General features: G+C 36.4%; 1 protein-coding gene across 6 annotated transcripts in view; it reads right to left on the bottom strand.

Annotated features, from left to right (window-relative positions):
* The window catches only part of LOC137283503 (netrin receptor UNC5C-like), a 352,179-nt gene that overhangs the window by 61,601 nt on the left and 273,088 nt on the right, over nt 1-17,490 (bottom strand). For all 6 annotated transcript variants that reach the window (XM_067815037.1, XM_067815043.1, XM_067815041.1 and 3 more), the window contains one exon: nt 3,060-3,434. In XM_067815037.1, coding sequence (XP_067671138.1) covers nt 3,060-3,434 — 375 coding nt within the window. The remainder of the gene's footprint in view (nt 1-3,059; nt 3,435-17,490) is intronic.

Genomic DNA, 17,490 nt, shown 5'->3' on the forward strand with positions numbered 1-17,490 from the left:
CAAACTGAAGGAGTGTTTTCAGCCATTATATCACAACATAACAAACTTGAACTCAGTTTCATATTTACAGACCGACGCACTGCTTCCCTGCACAGAATTTGTTCTGAATAAATGACAGAATGAATAAATGAATGGGCTTAAAACAGAGAGTGATCTCAAATGGAGGGAAGGAGGAAGGATGATTCTCCTATCAAGCTATTCTTCACCAGCCAGTTGAAACAAATTAATGAAATATTTGTGAAGTGGTACAAAATGAAGTGAGCAGTTAATAAAGGGAGAGTGAGACTCAGGCAAAATGAGGCTGGTTTTTTTCTGGTTGATTTAACCCAGTCATGAGTAATCTTCTACCACCTTTCACACTTCACTGACAAATAATCAAGAATGAGCCATTGCCAAAACCTGGCACATCTTTTCCCAATCTTCAAAGGTCTTGACTTGGAGACCTCCAAGATTTTCAGCCAGGCAAACACTAAACTATCTTTGTCTTGAGACTGAGAAACATTAGGAGGTCCTACAGAAAGTTGTTGAGGAGAAAACCACAACTGTGGTATCCAATGTTTCATTCATGTTTAAACATGATCAATTTCAAATTCTTTTATCAGCTTTTTATTCTGGTCCAAAGAAAATATGTTAAAGATCAGATTTCCGAACAATTTTGACTACTTGACATCCCTGAGTACATACAACATGGTGGGAATATTTAAAAACTTTTAAAAACATCCAAAAACACCATCTAGAAAATGGATGCAAATGTTAACTGTCTGAATGTGTTTTTACTATTCTTGGACAATTTGGAATATTCTGTATTTGGGTTTAGGTCAGTGGAAGGTGCTATCATTAGGCTGTGTATGTTGCCTCCACACAAACACTTGGTGTCATCCCAGTTCTTCACTGAGCCATTCAAATCACCTTAATAACCATATTCCAGTTAAACCTAGACAGAATCTGTTTCCACAGATAATCAAGGCTGGTTATTTACTGTCATTGACTATTTTTATTTCTATAACATTTTGCCATTTCCAGGATTGTTCAAAAGACACTCTCACAGAAACATGAAAATATGAAGATAGTCAGTGTATGTCATTTTCTGCACGTCAGAGTCGCAGAATTCTCATCGACAACTGCACTCTGTGCCATGCACTACAACAAACTGTTCTGACAGCATTTAATGGACCGATTCAAAATAGCCAATAGTCTTTATCATGTTAGCTTTTCTCCTCTTTGACAAGGTAGCTGAATTCCGACAGATTCCTGGAGAAGCGTGACCAATAGGAAATACCTTACAGTTGTATCCAGCATTAGCCATTTTGATGTTTCTTTCTGGTATTGCTTGTAAGCATGTGATGAGTTTACTGAGGCATCTCAGAACTGCTGCCAGGCTCATGCAGGAATGGTAACAAAGCAACAATGCTGGGAGAGGGTATGTAGGTATTCTGTGTGGGTCAGGTGAAAGGTTGTACTTTGTATATAGATCATATATGATGCATACACAGCTGATAAATATTGTATGAACTATGTGGTGTTGTTGCTTGTAGGATATGATCAGGGCTTTACATTGTGAAGATGGTGACCCGAGTGTGTATCATATGTGACAGAGTGTGATCAACATTGTGAGACAGACACATTGAAAGATCAGTGAAAGGCTGTGGTGATACACATAGTGTGCTGGAAGACAGTGTAGAGATGTGTACAAGACACAGAACAATGTGCACAATGCATTATGGGTGCTTATAGCATGTTTTTTTCATGTTAGACAAACTATATGATTATCGTTATGATTTTATCACAGAGATGTGTATCTGGCAGGGAATTTGATTCAACAATAGCAGACGATGAGGCTTCTGAAACTGCATGGTTCGCCAACACATGATGTTGGCACTGTTTCATTCTTCCATAACACCTGATATCATCATTGATTTTTTATTCATATAATTTTTACAGGTATTTTGCATTATATGCCCACTGGAATCTGTTTTGCCACATATTTGAGACTGCTTGTTCTGTCATTTATGTCATATTTGTGACAATCAAATTTGTACAGTGGAGTGCTTTGGGGAAAATTTTTCTTTTGGTTACAGAAACTGTTCTGTCACTTCATTCACATGTAGACAGACCAAAACTGCCATGAATGAAAAAAAACATGTATACTTTTCTCACTTTTGACACACATCACCCATAATATTTATTACTCCTGATCTGAGACCCAGATCAGAACTATCTTGTTTCTGTATCTAGCTTCTGTGTCAGTCACACAAATTCTCTGATGCTGAATGACATATCTTAATGTGTGATCAGGATGCACATCCGCCTGGACCATGAAGGTCACCTCTACCAGTGTCCTCCTTGGGTTCATTATTTCCCATGAGGCAAGGCATGTACAGGCAGGCAGCATCAGATTCACAGACATTTCCACTTCCTAGTCTAGTAGGACTATGAGGCACATCTTAATCCAAGGAGAGTCTGTACTGATTGGTGGTTCAGCTTCACATACAAAGTGAGCAAAACACACAGATGTAACTAACCTTTCATCATATAAACAACCAAAAAGTTCAAACATTATCTTATTCTTATCTCAAAATCTATCCATGTGGGGAATCATTTGAAAGATTTTAAAGTTTCCAGTTTGAATCAGAGAACTACTTATTCAAATTCTGATGCATTAATAAATAATATACTGAAGAGCAAAAGAAATGCAATGTTTGAAAAATGCAATCTCATTAAAGTAAGCGTTCATGTTGAAGTCTTCCATGTAAAAACTTGACAAGGGGCCTGAGTTGCATTTCTTTTAGTTTTCAGTATAGTAGGAGATAAATTGCAAAAAGGTTGAAACTTAAAATTTCTCCCATCAAGTATTTATCATTGTTCTCAGGACTGTAAATGTCATCTTGATAATATATCAAACATATTCCTTTGGCTATAAAGGCAAAATACTGCTGGAAAATTTCACAAACATCTGTGACACCAGGTGTTCAGAAGGGAAGTAAGCCAGCTCTACCAGTATCACTAATACAAGTTGTATAGAGGATAAATATGTCATATATGATGTAACGAGTACTTACATGCCACTTCAACAAGGCCCTTCCGACTCTCCTTGGACTTGGGGGCACTAAAACCAGGAACAGTATTCCAAGCAAAGCACTGACACAGATAGCCATCTGAGCCGTAGTATTCCTCCACTTCTTCTCTCGAGACTTTGATGCTGGACTGCAACGTCTTGATTGCAGTCACTTGATCAACAAGTTTTAAATTAGTCTGTTGTTTTGGTGATACGTCTGCCCCAGCACATTTGAATGTTATTTGAATTGCCGGTGTTGCTTTACATGTAATTGTAACAGGTTTATTTTTCATCACGTAATAGTTGGGCTCTGGCTCCTGCTTGAACACTGGTGGTCCCTGTGCTAGCGGATCACTGCTTCCTATGGCAACAAACTCACCTGAAAATACAAAACATGAGATGTTTAGTCAGCTGATCATAGACAATGTAGAGAATATACAATAGACCTAAGGGTTCTGTAGCTCGCTTATTTCAAACAATATTTATATGCTGATGAAGAAAGAGAAATTACTGGAAAATCATTCTTGATCACCACAGATTTAGATAATAATCAATGTTATAATAATAATAATATTATATTGAGTCTAAAAGCCATATTAACACATCATAAACCTGAATACAAATGAATTCTTATGATTTTTCAACTGTAGCTAACCAACAACAGTTACATTTAATTTGCTTCAAAATGTTTACAGTTTTCATGTCTTTACTTAAACAACCACAGCATAAATGGAGAAACAACAAATGGTAACATTATGAGCAAATGTGGTTCTTTGATGCATGAGATTCAGATTTCTAAATGTATATGAACATCATGATCTTATTAAACAAAATGGAAAGATAATATACAATTTCAAAGCAGCCTGTCTCAGTAAATTTCACAAAACCAATAACACCTGTCATTTCTGTTTGACAAATCAACAGCAATTAGCATGCCAGATGACAATTGCATATAACATGATCTGGAGCATAGTACCTGTATTTACCTGAGGTCAAGGTGTGTTAATTAACACCTGAACTGGGAATGACCTCAACAATTTACCTGGACACCAGCTGAAATAGACAGACTGTATAATCTGCCACTAATTACATATTTGTCCAACCCTGAGGTCATCCTTTTTATTGAAATAGTTGGACTCCAAGCTGGCGACTACGCAACCCCTTTCGCTTAATGAATCAGTTATATTACCTGTCACCTCTCAGAAAAACTTTCAGATTTCATATCAATAGGCAGTATAGATTAATAGCATTTTCATGACACCCCCACTAAAGTTCTCAATAGTGCAGTGACAGATTCAATACTTAATCTATTACAATATTCAAACAACCATCAACTGACTCATCGAAATCTGTCTCCTAAAAAACACCGAAAAATGTTATGTGTCATTTCACTCAGTTCTGCATTACATGATAAAACAATCATGTGTATGACAAATATTTTAATGTGGTTATCAATTATCCTTTTCAATTAAGTGAGTATCACAACTCCACTACTAATAGTTTTGTAATGTAACTCGCCATACCTCACTACAAACAGGATAAAAATATCTGAATATCAATCTTTTGAAACAGATGTTTCATTTCCGCTTGGACTATCGTGAACTTATTAACCCAGTTTGGCTTTCAGTGTTAATTTTGGTCACAATCCTTCCTCGTTAATTATAGCCGCCAGCCCCTCATTGTACAATGATGAGTAATGGACATAACTTGGCCAGGCGATATCAGTTGTAATTCACATGTGTAATAACAACCAGTACCACCTCCAGTAGATAATGACTTTGCTGCACTGATATTGATCATGTGATACTGATTTTATTTTAAGTGATAATGCCAACATTTCCAGACATTTTGTTGCTAGCACTATTTCCTGACCCACTGATACCCAAATGAGCATAAGTCTTTCAGATGTAATGCTATATGTGCTCCAGTGCCAATGGATAAGTTTTGAGGAATAATTTTAACAAAACATCAATACTGTTTAAAAAAAACAAACAATAAAAATTAGATTTATTGTTCAGGGAGATACATACACATAAAGTGTGAAGCCCATTTCTGGTGTATCCTTTTATAATGTTACTAGAGTATTGGTAACAGATACATAAAACCTCTCTCACTCACTACATAGCAAACACTAATCTTTACAGAATATTGTCACCTATGTCATGGCCCCACACCTGGATACAGTCCAGCCACAGTTATAGTGAAACAAAAACTTGGACTGCATCATCCTCAGTATGTGATTTCCACTTGCTTCATACATAAATACCTAACACAACAATAGATCACTGTAAGCTACAAGGGCTCAGTGACCGCAATGTACAAAGCAAAGGACAGATCAGACATTATCAGAAGCTATCAGTAAAAATCTCTACAAATCCCCCTTACGGCAGTGGGTAACCTTTGAAGTACAGCGATAACCCAAAGATATCATGTCTATGTGGCCCCTGATATGTACAACAACTGTGCATCCTACCGCCAGTCATGTCTGACATGCACATCTCTACACAGACATGTCCTGAACATCATCATGTCAGCAGAGATACGCAGGTGAAGCTGACATGTGTTGTTGATAACTGAAATCTTTCACTGAGCTGACTTATTTTACATGGCATTATTGCTGTTGGATTTCAACACAAGGCTCACATTATCGGACCATGGAAACACAATGTCACACAGTCAAACACCAAACACAGCCATGTTGCAGGATGTCAAACTATATGAAATAACTTGCATTAAATTATTGTTCAAAGTAAATTTGGAATCTTAAAATAATGTAAGTTTTAAAACAGGACATGCCAAGTCCAAGACATTTGAAATTCTACAATGTTAATTTGTCTTTATAAAGCATATTAATGTAATATTATGACTGAAGATTTCAAATATACTTTTAAATTTCCTTCCTGAAAAATATTTCATGCTGAGGAGAAACACTTGCCCCAAATTCCTACCATAACTCCTAATGTTTGTCATTTTGTTAAACCATCCGCACAGAAATTAAAACAATCAGGAGTGTGTGTATATCACTAAATGTCAAATATACCTGACAAAGAAAACACAATAAGTATAAATTGTTACATTCTTGGGGAGAGTGGAGCTCCAGTACCACTCACAAACTACCTCAAGTAAATACACCAACAGGTGAACGCCACCAACAGCCCCCTGGTTTCAACACTACAAGCCCAACTCGGCCTGAGTGGAAGGTTTATCTGACCAGCTATGCTGAACCTGGAGGTCCCGGTGATAACTAGCAGGAATTATCAGCTCATGGACAGATCCCCCAAACAGACACTCCCCTAAATAGGTGTATAGTGTAGGAGAACTGTAAACACCATTTGAGCTGGATTGGCTTTCACAGGTATAGATGGACAATCAACCATGGTCCCCATCACAACCTCAGCCACGGCCTATAAAGGAACACTTTCTCCGATAACTAGAGGACTATGGTCTACACATTAGGGCAGCAATGCTCTGTTATAAAGCTTGGCTGCAGACTGTAAATATATAATTTCACACATTTTGTACAGTAAAGTAAAGTGTCAATGGCAAGCAGTGAAAGCCATTGCAGGCCTACATACTGTAAAATTGAGCAACAGGATGTATAGAGATGCAAGATTCATCCTGCTGCCATAAGAACATGGTTCCATTCATCATGGTGCCACAACATAGCAATATCTCAGACAGATTCTGTAAAATGTTAAATTATATTCATCACATTAGTTCATCATGTGGCACTAGCATTCTGTTATCAATCACAGCACAGATACTGCTAAATGATCATCGAGGTGTCATGCCAAATAATACCTGTACATACATTTATACATTTTTCTGTCCTAGTTGAAAGTTGTCTAGATTTCCCTCAGCTACAACACATTTATGGGAGCATCATATGTTTTAGATTACATTCCTTCTCCCTGAAGTAAACTGACAGCCCGTGAACCTTGTGGGCAGTGCTGTTAGATGCTGTAAGCAACCATTCAGGAGGCCCCTCCTCTTCCAAATCCTCTACCCAAGAGGTGCCCTTGAAACTGGTACATCTAATTTATGGGTGCTAGAGTAATTAGATTAGCTGGAGAGGCTCTAGGTAAAGAAAGAGACTTTGATAAAGATTTCAAGACAAATTTGAAGATTTACAGCATGGTCCGACTTGCCACTGGGTAGTCAAGACAGACCCTCACCTCTCAAATTCAGATTTTATCAGCAAAACCCCCATTATGGTTAGTCTGAACAAGCTTTCGGTCAGTCATAAATCTTCTCTTGGAGAAGGTGGTCCACCATAAATAGGCTTGTTGAACTCAGTGTTCAACAATCATTCTTGCCTCAGCTCTTGATTAATACTTTGTTCCCCATTCCACATTTTTTTCCCACAATTTGGACATAGCTTGTCTGAGACCATGTTAACATTCATAGAAGGTTCATGTGTTTCAATTGTGTGTTTCTGAAAGGTTTTATTTAAATATCACATATTTTCCTCTGTTTAAAATTCCAGGATAGAACACAATCTGTTTTGAAAGTTTTACAGACAAAGATTACAAAAACAGTTTGAAAACTGAAGGAATTTGAGTGTGTTGTTTATTGAGTATTCATGTCATCTATATGACCCTATCACTGTTCTGCCCTGAAGCTGTATAACTTATCCACATCAGACGGCACAAAGTTGTTCATGTCACATGCAAGTTTGTGCAGACATCTATATGCTGGTATTTATAATGCACACTTTCTATGTCTGTAGCCCAAGGGCAGATACGACCTGTATGACTGACAAACATGAAACAGTCGACTACCATAAAAAGACAGCGACTCTTAGACTCCATGGATTAAAATGTCTGATGTCTGTATCGCAAGAAAGCTTACATTTCTTATCTGATTAATTATCTGATATTTTTAAACAACTTTAATGATCAGCCTTAAGGTGTTCTTTCACTCAATTCATCATGCTTTTGTTACATGAAAAACTGAGACTGAATCATGAGACTGTAAAACTTGAAATGTAGGTATTTTTTTCATTTGTATATTTGATATGTAAATCACGATTTTATATATCTATGACAAGTTTTGTTGGCACAGATTCAAAGTTTCAGGTATTTTAGGAAAGTCACATATTTTTCTCACAAATGTTATCTTTTATTGCTTGGAAATGTTGTAAAGTAGGGAATTTGAGATATTAATTCTTCCAAATGTAAACACATACCTTTGTGCAAAATCCATATCAACTCAGACATTCAGAACCACCTTTAGCTACCATAACGACCAAATAACGACAATTTGTCCATTCCTGTTTTAAGACTTCAAGTGTAAAAGATAATGGTTTTTATCTGTATTTCTGAAAAAGGACAAAAAAATGTATTTGCATCCTGACACAAGTTGAGCCAAGATCGGAAAATAAGAACCCATTACCTCAGTGAGTCATAGGCCCATCTCCACACAACGCTCATTCCTGTGTCAATAAAACAGATATCTGAAGGAATTCAAATTCCTATTTCATTAAAACCAACTTTTTTTTCAATATCATCTATTTTTTCTGCTCTAACATCAACCAGTCAGATGATTGAGGTGATGAGAAACACTTGTTATCGATGAAAGTGGATTGGTTTTAATAAATTTTTTAAACTCTCTTTGGGATTCTGATATTACTACATTTAATTGATTAATTTTTGCTTGTCTGTATGAAATCTTTCACACAGTTGATATTGTACTCCAAAATATTAAAATCTGCAATTAATGGAAAGTGATTGTTTTGTTCATTAGTTTGATCCATGAAAATGTATCAAATATATCTTATTGGAGAGAAACAAATGTGCAAACAAATATCCAGAAACTCGTATGTTAAAAAAACATATAGAAAATTAAAAAAATATACAATCTAATGAATAAATAATATAATCTTTATTCACCAAATTTCACTTTTAAATGCAACTCAACCAAAATGATGAATCAAATGATAAACCTGAAATTTGAAATTTCATTGATAATGATTTGCTTGCCCTAACCAGTCACTGCTGAGGAGACAAAAGTATCAATTTAGAAAATCTATTAACAAAAGAAGAAAAAAATCGTATCTTTGCTAATAAGGGAGTGACAGGGAACCCCTAAAACCATGGAAATGGTGAGGCCAAAATGGATATTAGTCATCACTTCATCCTTGGTCAAGACTTGACATGGTCTGTATGACAGGAACACGTTCTGGGAATAATGCCGCCCTGACTTGGACATGAAATAAATACAGCCATATAGGCCTATTCATCATCAACTGTCAAACCATGGCAGTTGGTCATTTCACAAGTTTTATTACCTTCTCAGAGGGTGAGATGAAAAGCTATATACGCCAACAAGGACAATATGGCCTGATGGTCATCTTGTGTCAAAACTATCTGTCTGTGCCAGAGGAACACATAATGTGACCCCTGCCCACAGCATGAAATTGCTACAAAATATGACTAATCAACTACGTAAACTGAAGCTTGTCATTTTCAGCCTTGACTGTGTCGTCTTTCATCTGGTTTTTCTCATCCATAAACTGCCGATTTATGATGAATAAACTACTGGTATTCTTGATGATTGTGGTCATGCTTTCAACAATATCAAGAAGCAAGGAGCGGAAATATTTGGTTTATGGCCTACAGATTCATAGTAATCAAAAGACAAGGCATTTCTAATAGTACAAGCAGCCTAAACATCAGGTTTGCTCTCACCCACATATCTCACCACCATGTTGAGGTTTTCATAGCAATGCGAGAGCTTTCTGCAAATGATATTGTAGCTGCCATGTTGGCAGAGAGGTGCAAATATTTGCCTGGACAGGGGAAAGAGCAGGGTTGGGAAACAGCCCCATGTAAACAAAGTTGGTACATGGCATGACCTTGGTGACACCTTGACCTCTGCTTCAAGCTACACTGAACTAGGATTCATACTGATTCAAAGGGCAAAATATTTGGTGAAAACTATTGGAATACCATGAATTTGATCTATAGGGACCCGCATACCACCAGACAACAATGTATGAAATGAAAAAGAAATTGCTGGGGTCCATGAAATTCCCTTGGCTTTAAACAAAGAACCCAATGACATTTGGTGGATGCTTTTCTTTGCTTGGTTGAAGATGCGTAAATAAATATTTATTTGATTTTAATATCACAATGAAATACTTTCCAGAGCTTCAGAAAGAGACAGTTATAAACTTAGGAAGGGAATGTTTCCAAAATTGTCAAAAGGAAAAGTTCTTAAATTATTTCAGATGTCAAAATAATCTAGTGCCTCTCTTTACCTGTCCTAAATCCGAGTAACATTTTATCATTCCAAACAGTCATGTATGTCTGAATAGTGTGTGTAGTTCTCACTGATAACTTCAACATGACACATTTATATCAAGCTGGCTCCATCTCCGCGCATAGGTAATTAATCAAAACATTTAATTATGAATCTGGCTCCTTATTTGACGTTTAAAGTAGTCTTAAGTCTGGCACTTAAATGTTTGCAGAAGCTTTTTGCTACATCAAAAGAAGTTAGTTGTCTAGATGATAGCATCTGACAATTTTCTCCCAGGAAGTCATATAAAGTAATTCCTACTTAAAGACGCGACTTGAATATTGGCAGTCTATTGGCAGTCTGCTGTAATTGCTTACAAATTTGAAGTTAATTTGCCATATCATGTCAGTGGGTTTATTTTCTACATTTAGCGCCAACTTCTCAAATGATTCCTCTAAACTCACTTTAACATTCCTGTCCCACATCTGTTTGGTAATGTAGACCCAAAATCATATTTGATTTATAGTATTCCCTGTATCCTTAATATTCAAGTCTATGATTATGAAAGACTATAGAAAATATATCCAAGGTTGGTTTTTTTTTCATATTTAGAATGAATTTCTAAGTAACAATATAATCTTGAGAGGAAGATTACAAAGCTAAAGAGGATTTCCCATGAACTGTGGGTTGTCAAACTGACAAAAGGTAATATATGACTTGAGACTAGTTGAATGACGGTAGTATCCATCACTGCATGGTCCAGGTACACCATGATAAAGGCTGTCCCTTACTGTGCTTGGCAAGAGGTTAGGTGACATCAAGATTACACAGGGATGCAGTGACAACTAGCCATCAACAGGTAATTCCTGAAAACACACCTGAATATTTTACCTCCTGTCCATTCATTGTTGAAAAAGATGGAATGTTCACAAAACTGGACTAGTCATACAATTATTCTTAAATTCAAATGAATCTAAAGAGGTACACAAAAGAAACTAACACATGTGTATGCATGTCACAAAACAAATGCAATAATGTGACACTACGCCCTGTTTCAGGTCATCTCCATCTTATTATACGGGACAAAAGAAGAGAACAGCTCTTCACTGCTCTCTGTGTCTTCTAATTGTAAAGGAAATATCAACAGAGTCAATGAACACAAATCATAGTTAATTAGTGGTAGGGAAGCATCATCTGTTTACTATTCCAAACATGGAACACAAGTGTTCTGTTCCTAACAAATCCATGACACTCTGACAAAGATGGCTAGTGGTAGGCAGCCAATTATCCACTAAATTGTGGCAATTTTGCCATCTGAGAAAATACACAGACATCCAGTGAATATATGGGTACCATGGTTAGTTAGAAACCAAACAAGATAAATACACAGTGCTTTCAACAGTCAAACAGCCCTCTGTTGTGGAAACCGATCATTACACCTGACAAATCTGTCATCTTCAAACATCTTCAAAACATTGGTGAAGAGGAGTGTGATCACCACATGATATTTGAAACCTGACAACTGTCAAATAATAACGATGATTTATGAACCTCTAAGAGAAAGGCTATCCATTCTCAATGCATCAATCCTATACCTTGGCCTAGCAAGAAATACTTTCCTCAACACTTGTCTTCTTCAGGTAACATGTTCCTAAAAACAGATATCTTTAAGCAAGTTTGAAGACAGAACTTTCCTAAAAGGTTTTCTTTACAACATATATATTTCCTTGTCATCCTAAAATTCACATTATTTGTCATCTGTAATGAATTAATTCTCTTTTGGGCTGAAAATGTCATGACTTCTTTGAACTCAGCAGACAATAATTTGGAAGGTTCTAAATAGTTGTACTGTAAATGTCACAATGCATTAAAGGGAATAAAACATGCTGGTTACATACACAAAAGCTATTGGGTTTGGCTCCATCAGAATCTGAGGAAAGGTTAATGTGGGGTATGGATGATTATGCACCAAATGATAGAGTATCAAACCATTCTGACTATGTTCAAACAGGTCATTCAGGTCATATGGGATATATCTTCAGCATTAGCTGTAAACTGATACATGATTGGTCTAAATTACAACCAATTGAATACCAGGTGAATCTGTATCAATGTTAGACATGCTGCTTTAATTATCTGCCTCTTACCAAAGCTTCTTGCTTATTCTAAATAAATAAAAATGGCGCCTACAATACTCTCACAAAAAGTAAAAACAGACTTTGTTTTCAAAATATGTATCTGAGTTAATCACAAGTTGGGACACATGATTACAGAACATATTTATTCTGGCTACTTGGTATGCATACAGAAAGTACCAAAAGTCATCTATATCAAACATAAACAATATCAGGTGTAACTACCACAGGATACACCATCAACTGGGTGATCCAATACAAGTGTCAGCAATGTTATCACCTGGACAGTGAAGAAAGTCCCTCATGTGGTCAACTGACCTGATTCCAACTTTACAAGTAGGCCTCTTAAGCACACTCAAGCACCTTGCTATTAGTTTCTACAAGGACTAGCCGACTGACCAGCTGTTTAAAGCTCTATATTTAATACTCCCGATATCATAAACAGGTCTTAAATTGCAATATCATTAACCAGATCCACAGAACAGTGGATGTTTAGTAGTGGGAGACCTGGCCTCTAGGAGGATGCCATATTTAGTTTGTTTACCATGTCAATTAAGGGAAATACTCCATTTCATCCAGAAGGACCTCCTACTGGACACTGGTCAGTGATTTATATCACAGCCCAGCTGGACCTGTCATGGCCTATTACAGATAGCTTATCATTTAAATATAAAGTGATGAAAGGTTTGTCCACTCCACTTCCTGGGGTGTTTGTAATTAACTGTGGACTATGCTGATAAGTGCATAGAAGAATACAGAGATGCCTCCTCTACATCAGTGATATAGTTCTATATACTGATACCTCAATATTACAGCCTTATATGCCAATACCTCAATATTATAGCATTATATATACTGATACCTCAATATTATAGCTTTATATGCCAATACCTCAATATTATAGCTTTATATGCCAATACCTCAATATTATAGCTTTATATGCCAATACCTCAATATTATAGCTTTATATGCCAACACCTCAATATTGTAGCTTTATATATGCTGATACCTCAATATTATAGCTGTATATGCCAATACCTCAATATTACAGCTTTATATATACTGATACCTCAATATCATTGCTCTGTAACTCGATACCTCAATATTATAGCTCTATACAACTCAAAAGAGAGGATGTCATTGAAAATATGAGTAAGCCACATGAAAGAGGAAAGAGTAGTTCCAAATTACATATTTAATATAGAATATCAATTGTTTAAAATGTGGTTGTTCCTCCATGGAATATTTTAGCAATAAACTATCTCTCATTATCATCAAATGCCTGTCTGTACTTCCAGTGACAACATCTCTTCTAGGCTTTTCATTTATTTCTACAAGAAAACTACCACACAAGATGACTCTGACCCTTATATCCATGAATGTGACCTAGTCTTTCACAGGGCACCTGTTTTGCACATATTTGCTCCCATAAGAATTGATCATACTCATATACTTCTCAAACTGTCTATGATCTCATAAGCATGTTGAAAGACAGAAGCAAGTTGGTGCCACCTCTCCAGTTGGCCCTCCTTAACACATCCAATGTGTCCTGTTTGTCAATTAACACAACAGCAGCAGAGAAGCAGTTGTCTGATATATTGTATCATTATCTTCATCTTCACACTTTGCTTAATCTAATCTCTCCCTTCTCTTCTCATCCAACTTTAATAAAGCTGGTTTATAGCGATGAAAAATCTCCAAGGTTTGCCTATTAACAGATCATTTAAGAAGCATTGAAATATCCGATTATACAGTTATCATAAGAGCACACATGCCCTGATAATTATTTCCACAAGCTGATATGGTCCATTTGAAAAATGCTGGACCAATCTCTATGGCAGAAGTCTTGATAGTGTACAGCTGGATTCCCAATTAATATCTACACAGGGTAAGCAGAAGCTTCTAATATAGGTATTATCTAAACTTCAGGGTCAACTTCAGGGGCTGTGAAACAGTAGGTGGCACCCATTTTTTAATTTTACCAGCCCACATTGAAAAGATTTTGGAGACTTCGAAGACTAGAGCGTGACAAAATTAGATTCTAGCAAAATCACATACTGCTATGTTTGATCTAATACATCAGTTACAGTAGTGAACTGAAACATTAACATCCAAGCAAATACCCCCAACACAGCCATCCTGTGAAACTGCAGGTATCCGCCATAACTGGCAGCCATTTTGGATGTATGTCACTTCAGCTGTCTTCCACTTCTCCCACAAAGCCATGCACATCCTAGGCAGGGCTGACAGTCCCTCTTGCATAATTGAAAAGAACAAGTCATGAAGAAAACATTGTGAATCACACTGTAGTTTCTTTACATGAGCTGAGGGATTGTCTTTACAAATTTGTATGACTAACCCATAGGTATTCAACTTGACAAGGAGCAAACAAAGTTCACATTCTATTCACACATTTTGAAAATAATTTACAAATCAATAAAATAAGCACTATATGAACATTCAGGTACAAACACTTCCGTCAATTAAAAAACAGTAAACATGAACTTCTACATTCACAACAATTAAATATATATTAAAATTTCAAAACATCCATTGAGCTCTAGTCATCTTTCTACACATTTCAAAAGTAAATTGACAACAAGTCTCTGAAAGCATTTTTCAGGGATGAATGTTCAAGTACAGAGCCATAAACATACATCAAAGCCTGAATGCTGGGCAGAAAAAGGTCACTTTTCTCATAACACAAATCCCAGGATTTCTTTGTGAATAATATGATGATCTTTTCCCCATTTATGCAGATATTTTATTGTGTGTTTATTAAAGCATATGGATATGATGGGACTATTACGCTTTTCAAACTCATGGTTCGGTAAATCTCCCATGAAAACTCATGAATATTTAAGTGGGTCTGCCACTTGTCAGTATATGTAGTTTGTAACTGAATGTCTACATGTTTCAAGCCATTTACCTTCATCTTATAGCCATGATTATTATCATTCAGAATAATTCATAGGGCTTTGGCCGAATATTGACCTCTGCTGTTAATAAACACATTTGTGGTCATCTAAAAGTTTCATGGCCCCTTCTCATAATGTGCATCCATTTCCATGCTTAATAAACCGGATAAATGGGGTGATGTAATCGAAACATGCTAATTCTCCTCCAGCTATGAAGCAACATTTCTCCTGTTCTCATAGCAACATTTCTGATTCTCGTTGAGTGGTAATCATAAGTGACACCTACAGCTTGCACTATATAACTATCTGCACAATCTAGACTGGTTCTGTCAATATGAAAGCAATGTCACATTTGTGAATGTAATGGGTGACAATGCCACTGTCCACTAGATGATGAAGGATAACGAGATGGTTACTGGTGCACATCCTCATTGTCAGCTTGCTCTCACTGATTATACAAATTGATTTAATAGCATATTGGTTTCACTCATTGGTTATTACACATGAAATCCACTTTACGCTTATTATGAAGCATTTTAAAACTTTAATGAGTATTGTTTTATGCTTTTAGCAATATTCCTCCAGTTCAAAGACTGGGACACCAGAAACAGGTTTCACACACTGTACCAGTGAGAAGTACTCAAGCCAGGCATAGTGGACACTTAAACCACTAGACTTCACCAATGTCCAAAAATACCAAAGGAAGAAAGCCTTAATATTATATAAAGTAAATCCCCATATAAATCCTCATATAAATGTAAGCAACAAAACCCTTTCTATAAACAACAGCATTCTTAAAAAGCACAATCTTATGTGCAATTCTACATCGTGAATCACCTTCAAACAGTGATAAAACTGGATGTTTGCAAGGAGAACACACCTTACCCCCCCCGTGTCCCTCGTCACAAAGACGTGTAAATAAAGTAAAACCACTTACAAAACTTAACCTATTTGATGTCTCAAGAAAGCATCACTCTCTTATTGAACACAGAAAATATGCTAACAAGACAAAAGGCAAAAAACAGCAACAGCTTGCATACTATTTTCCTAACATTAGCTCCTTCTAGTTTGAGTGATGACAGCCATATAGTATGTTCTTCTTGTTAAGTGTTTGACTTTATGACTTAACTGACAGAAATCTTTGGTGGCCTGGAAGGAAATCACCTTAGCAAATTTGAAACAATAAACTGTCAGAGAGCTTCATCTTGCCAGCCATGTTTTTTACCTTGTTCTCATGTATGCGTATCAGTGCTATCACTTTCCCTGACACTGCTGATGAAACTGTCTCAAGACTTCCTTCATCACCTGCTGCCATTATTACAACAAAAATATCTTGGTGAACCGATGATGAAGGACAAACAAACGTCCCAGACACCATCATAGCATTCATCCTGAACACAAATAAATGGCATCCCCAGCCAGTAAATATTAATATTTGTATCTAAACCGCTTCCTGTATTGTGAAATCAAATATGGCCGCCCCTGTACAAGCAATTGAGGCGGGACAGCAATGGGGGATTGTTTCTACAGCTCATGAAGATCAGGTGTGTTTTTATCACCTGGAAGTCTCGTCAGCCTGTCCAGCTTGTGGGGAGCTAATCACTGTTTTCTTTTATCTTGAATATCATCTGCAACAATAGCTTTTAATCCATCATGAAGCGAGGCCCATCATGGTACTTTGGTAAGGGTTCACTCTAGGTGTATGATAAAAAATACCACCAGAAAGTGGGTTTCATATTGCCAGACATTCCATAGAATACCCTAGGATATGATTAATTCTGCAACATTGTTGTACTGTTTGCTGGAGTGAGTGAGTGGCTGAAACATATCTTGAGAATGTTCCAAGCTGACTGCTCAGATTGTTTTACTTTATTCTTTAAATCTTTCCTTGATTTTCAATGACGGCCTCAAAAACGTTTTCAGCAACTTCTACTGGTGTGACTTATAAGATGAAATGATCTATCAATTATAACTTATATTACATGTATTTTTCAATTTAAAATTTTTGTAAAAAAATGTAAACAAATTTATTATAATTTAAATTGTGCATATTAGTGTGGCTACACAATTCAAAAATGATCTGCAACTTGAAGTGATGTCATTTCTGTGTTTTTAACATTTGTGATATAAAACATTTTTT

Source organism: Haliotis asinina, chromosome 5 (assembly GCF_037392515.1).
Source record: "Haliotis asinina isolate JCU_RB_2024 chromosome 5, JCU_Hal_asi_v2, whole genome shotgun sequence".
Classification (NCBI taxonomy): Eukaryota; Metazoa; Mollusca; class Gastropoda; order Lepetellida; family Haliotidae; genus Haliotis; species Haliotis asinina.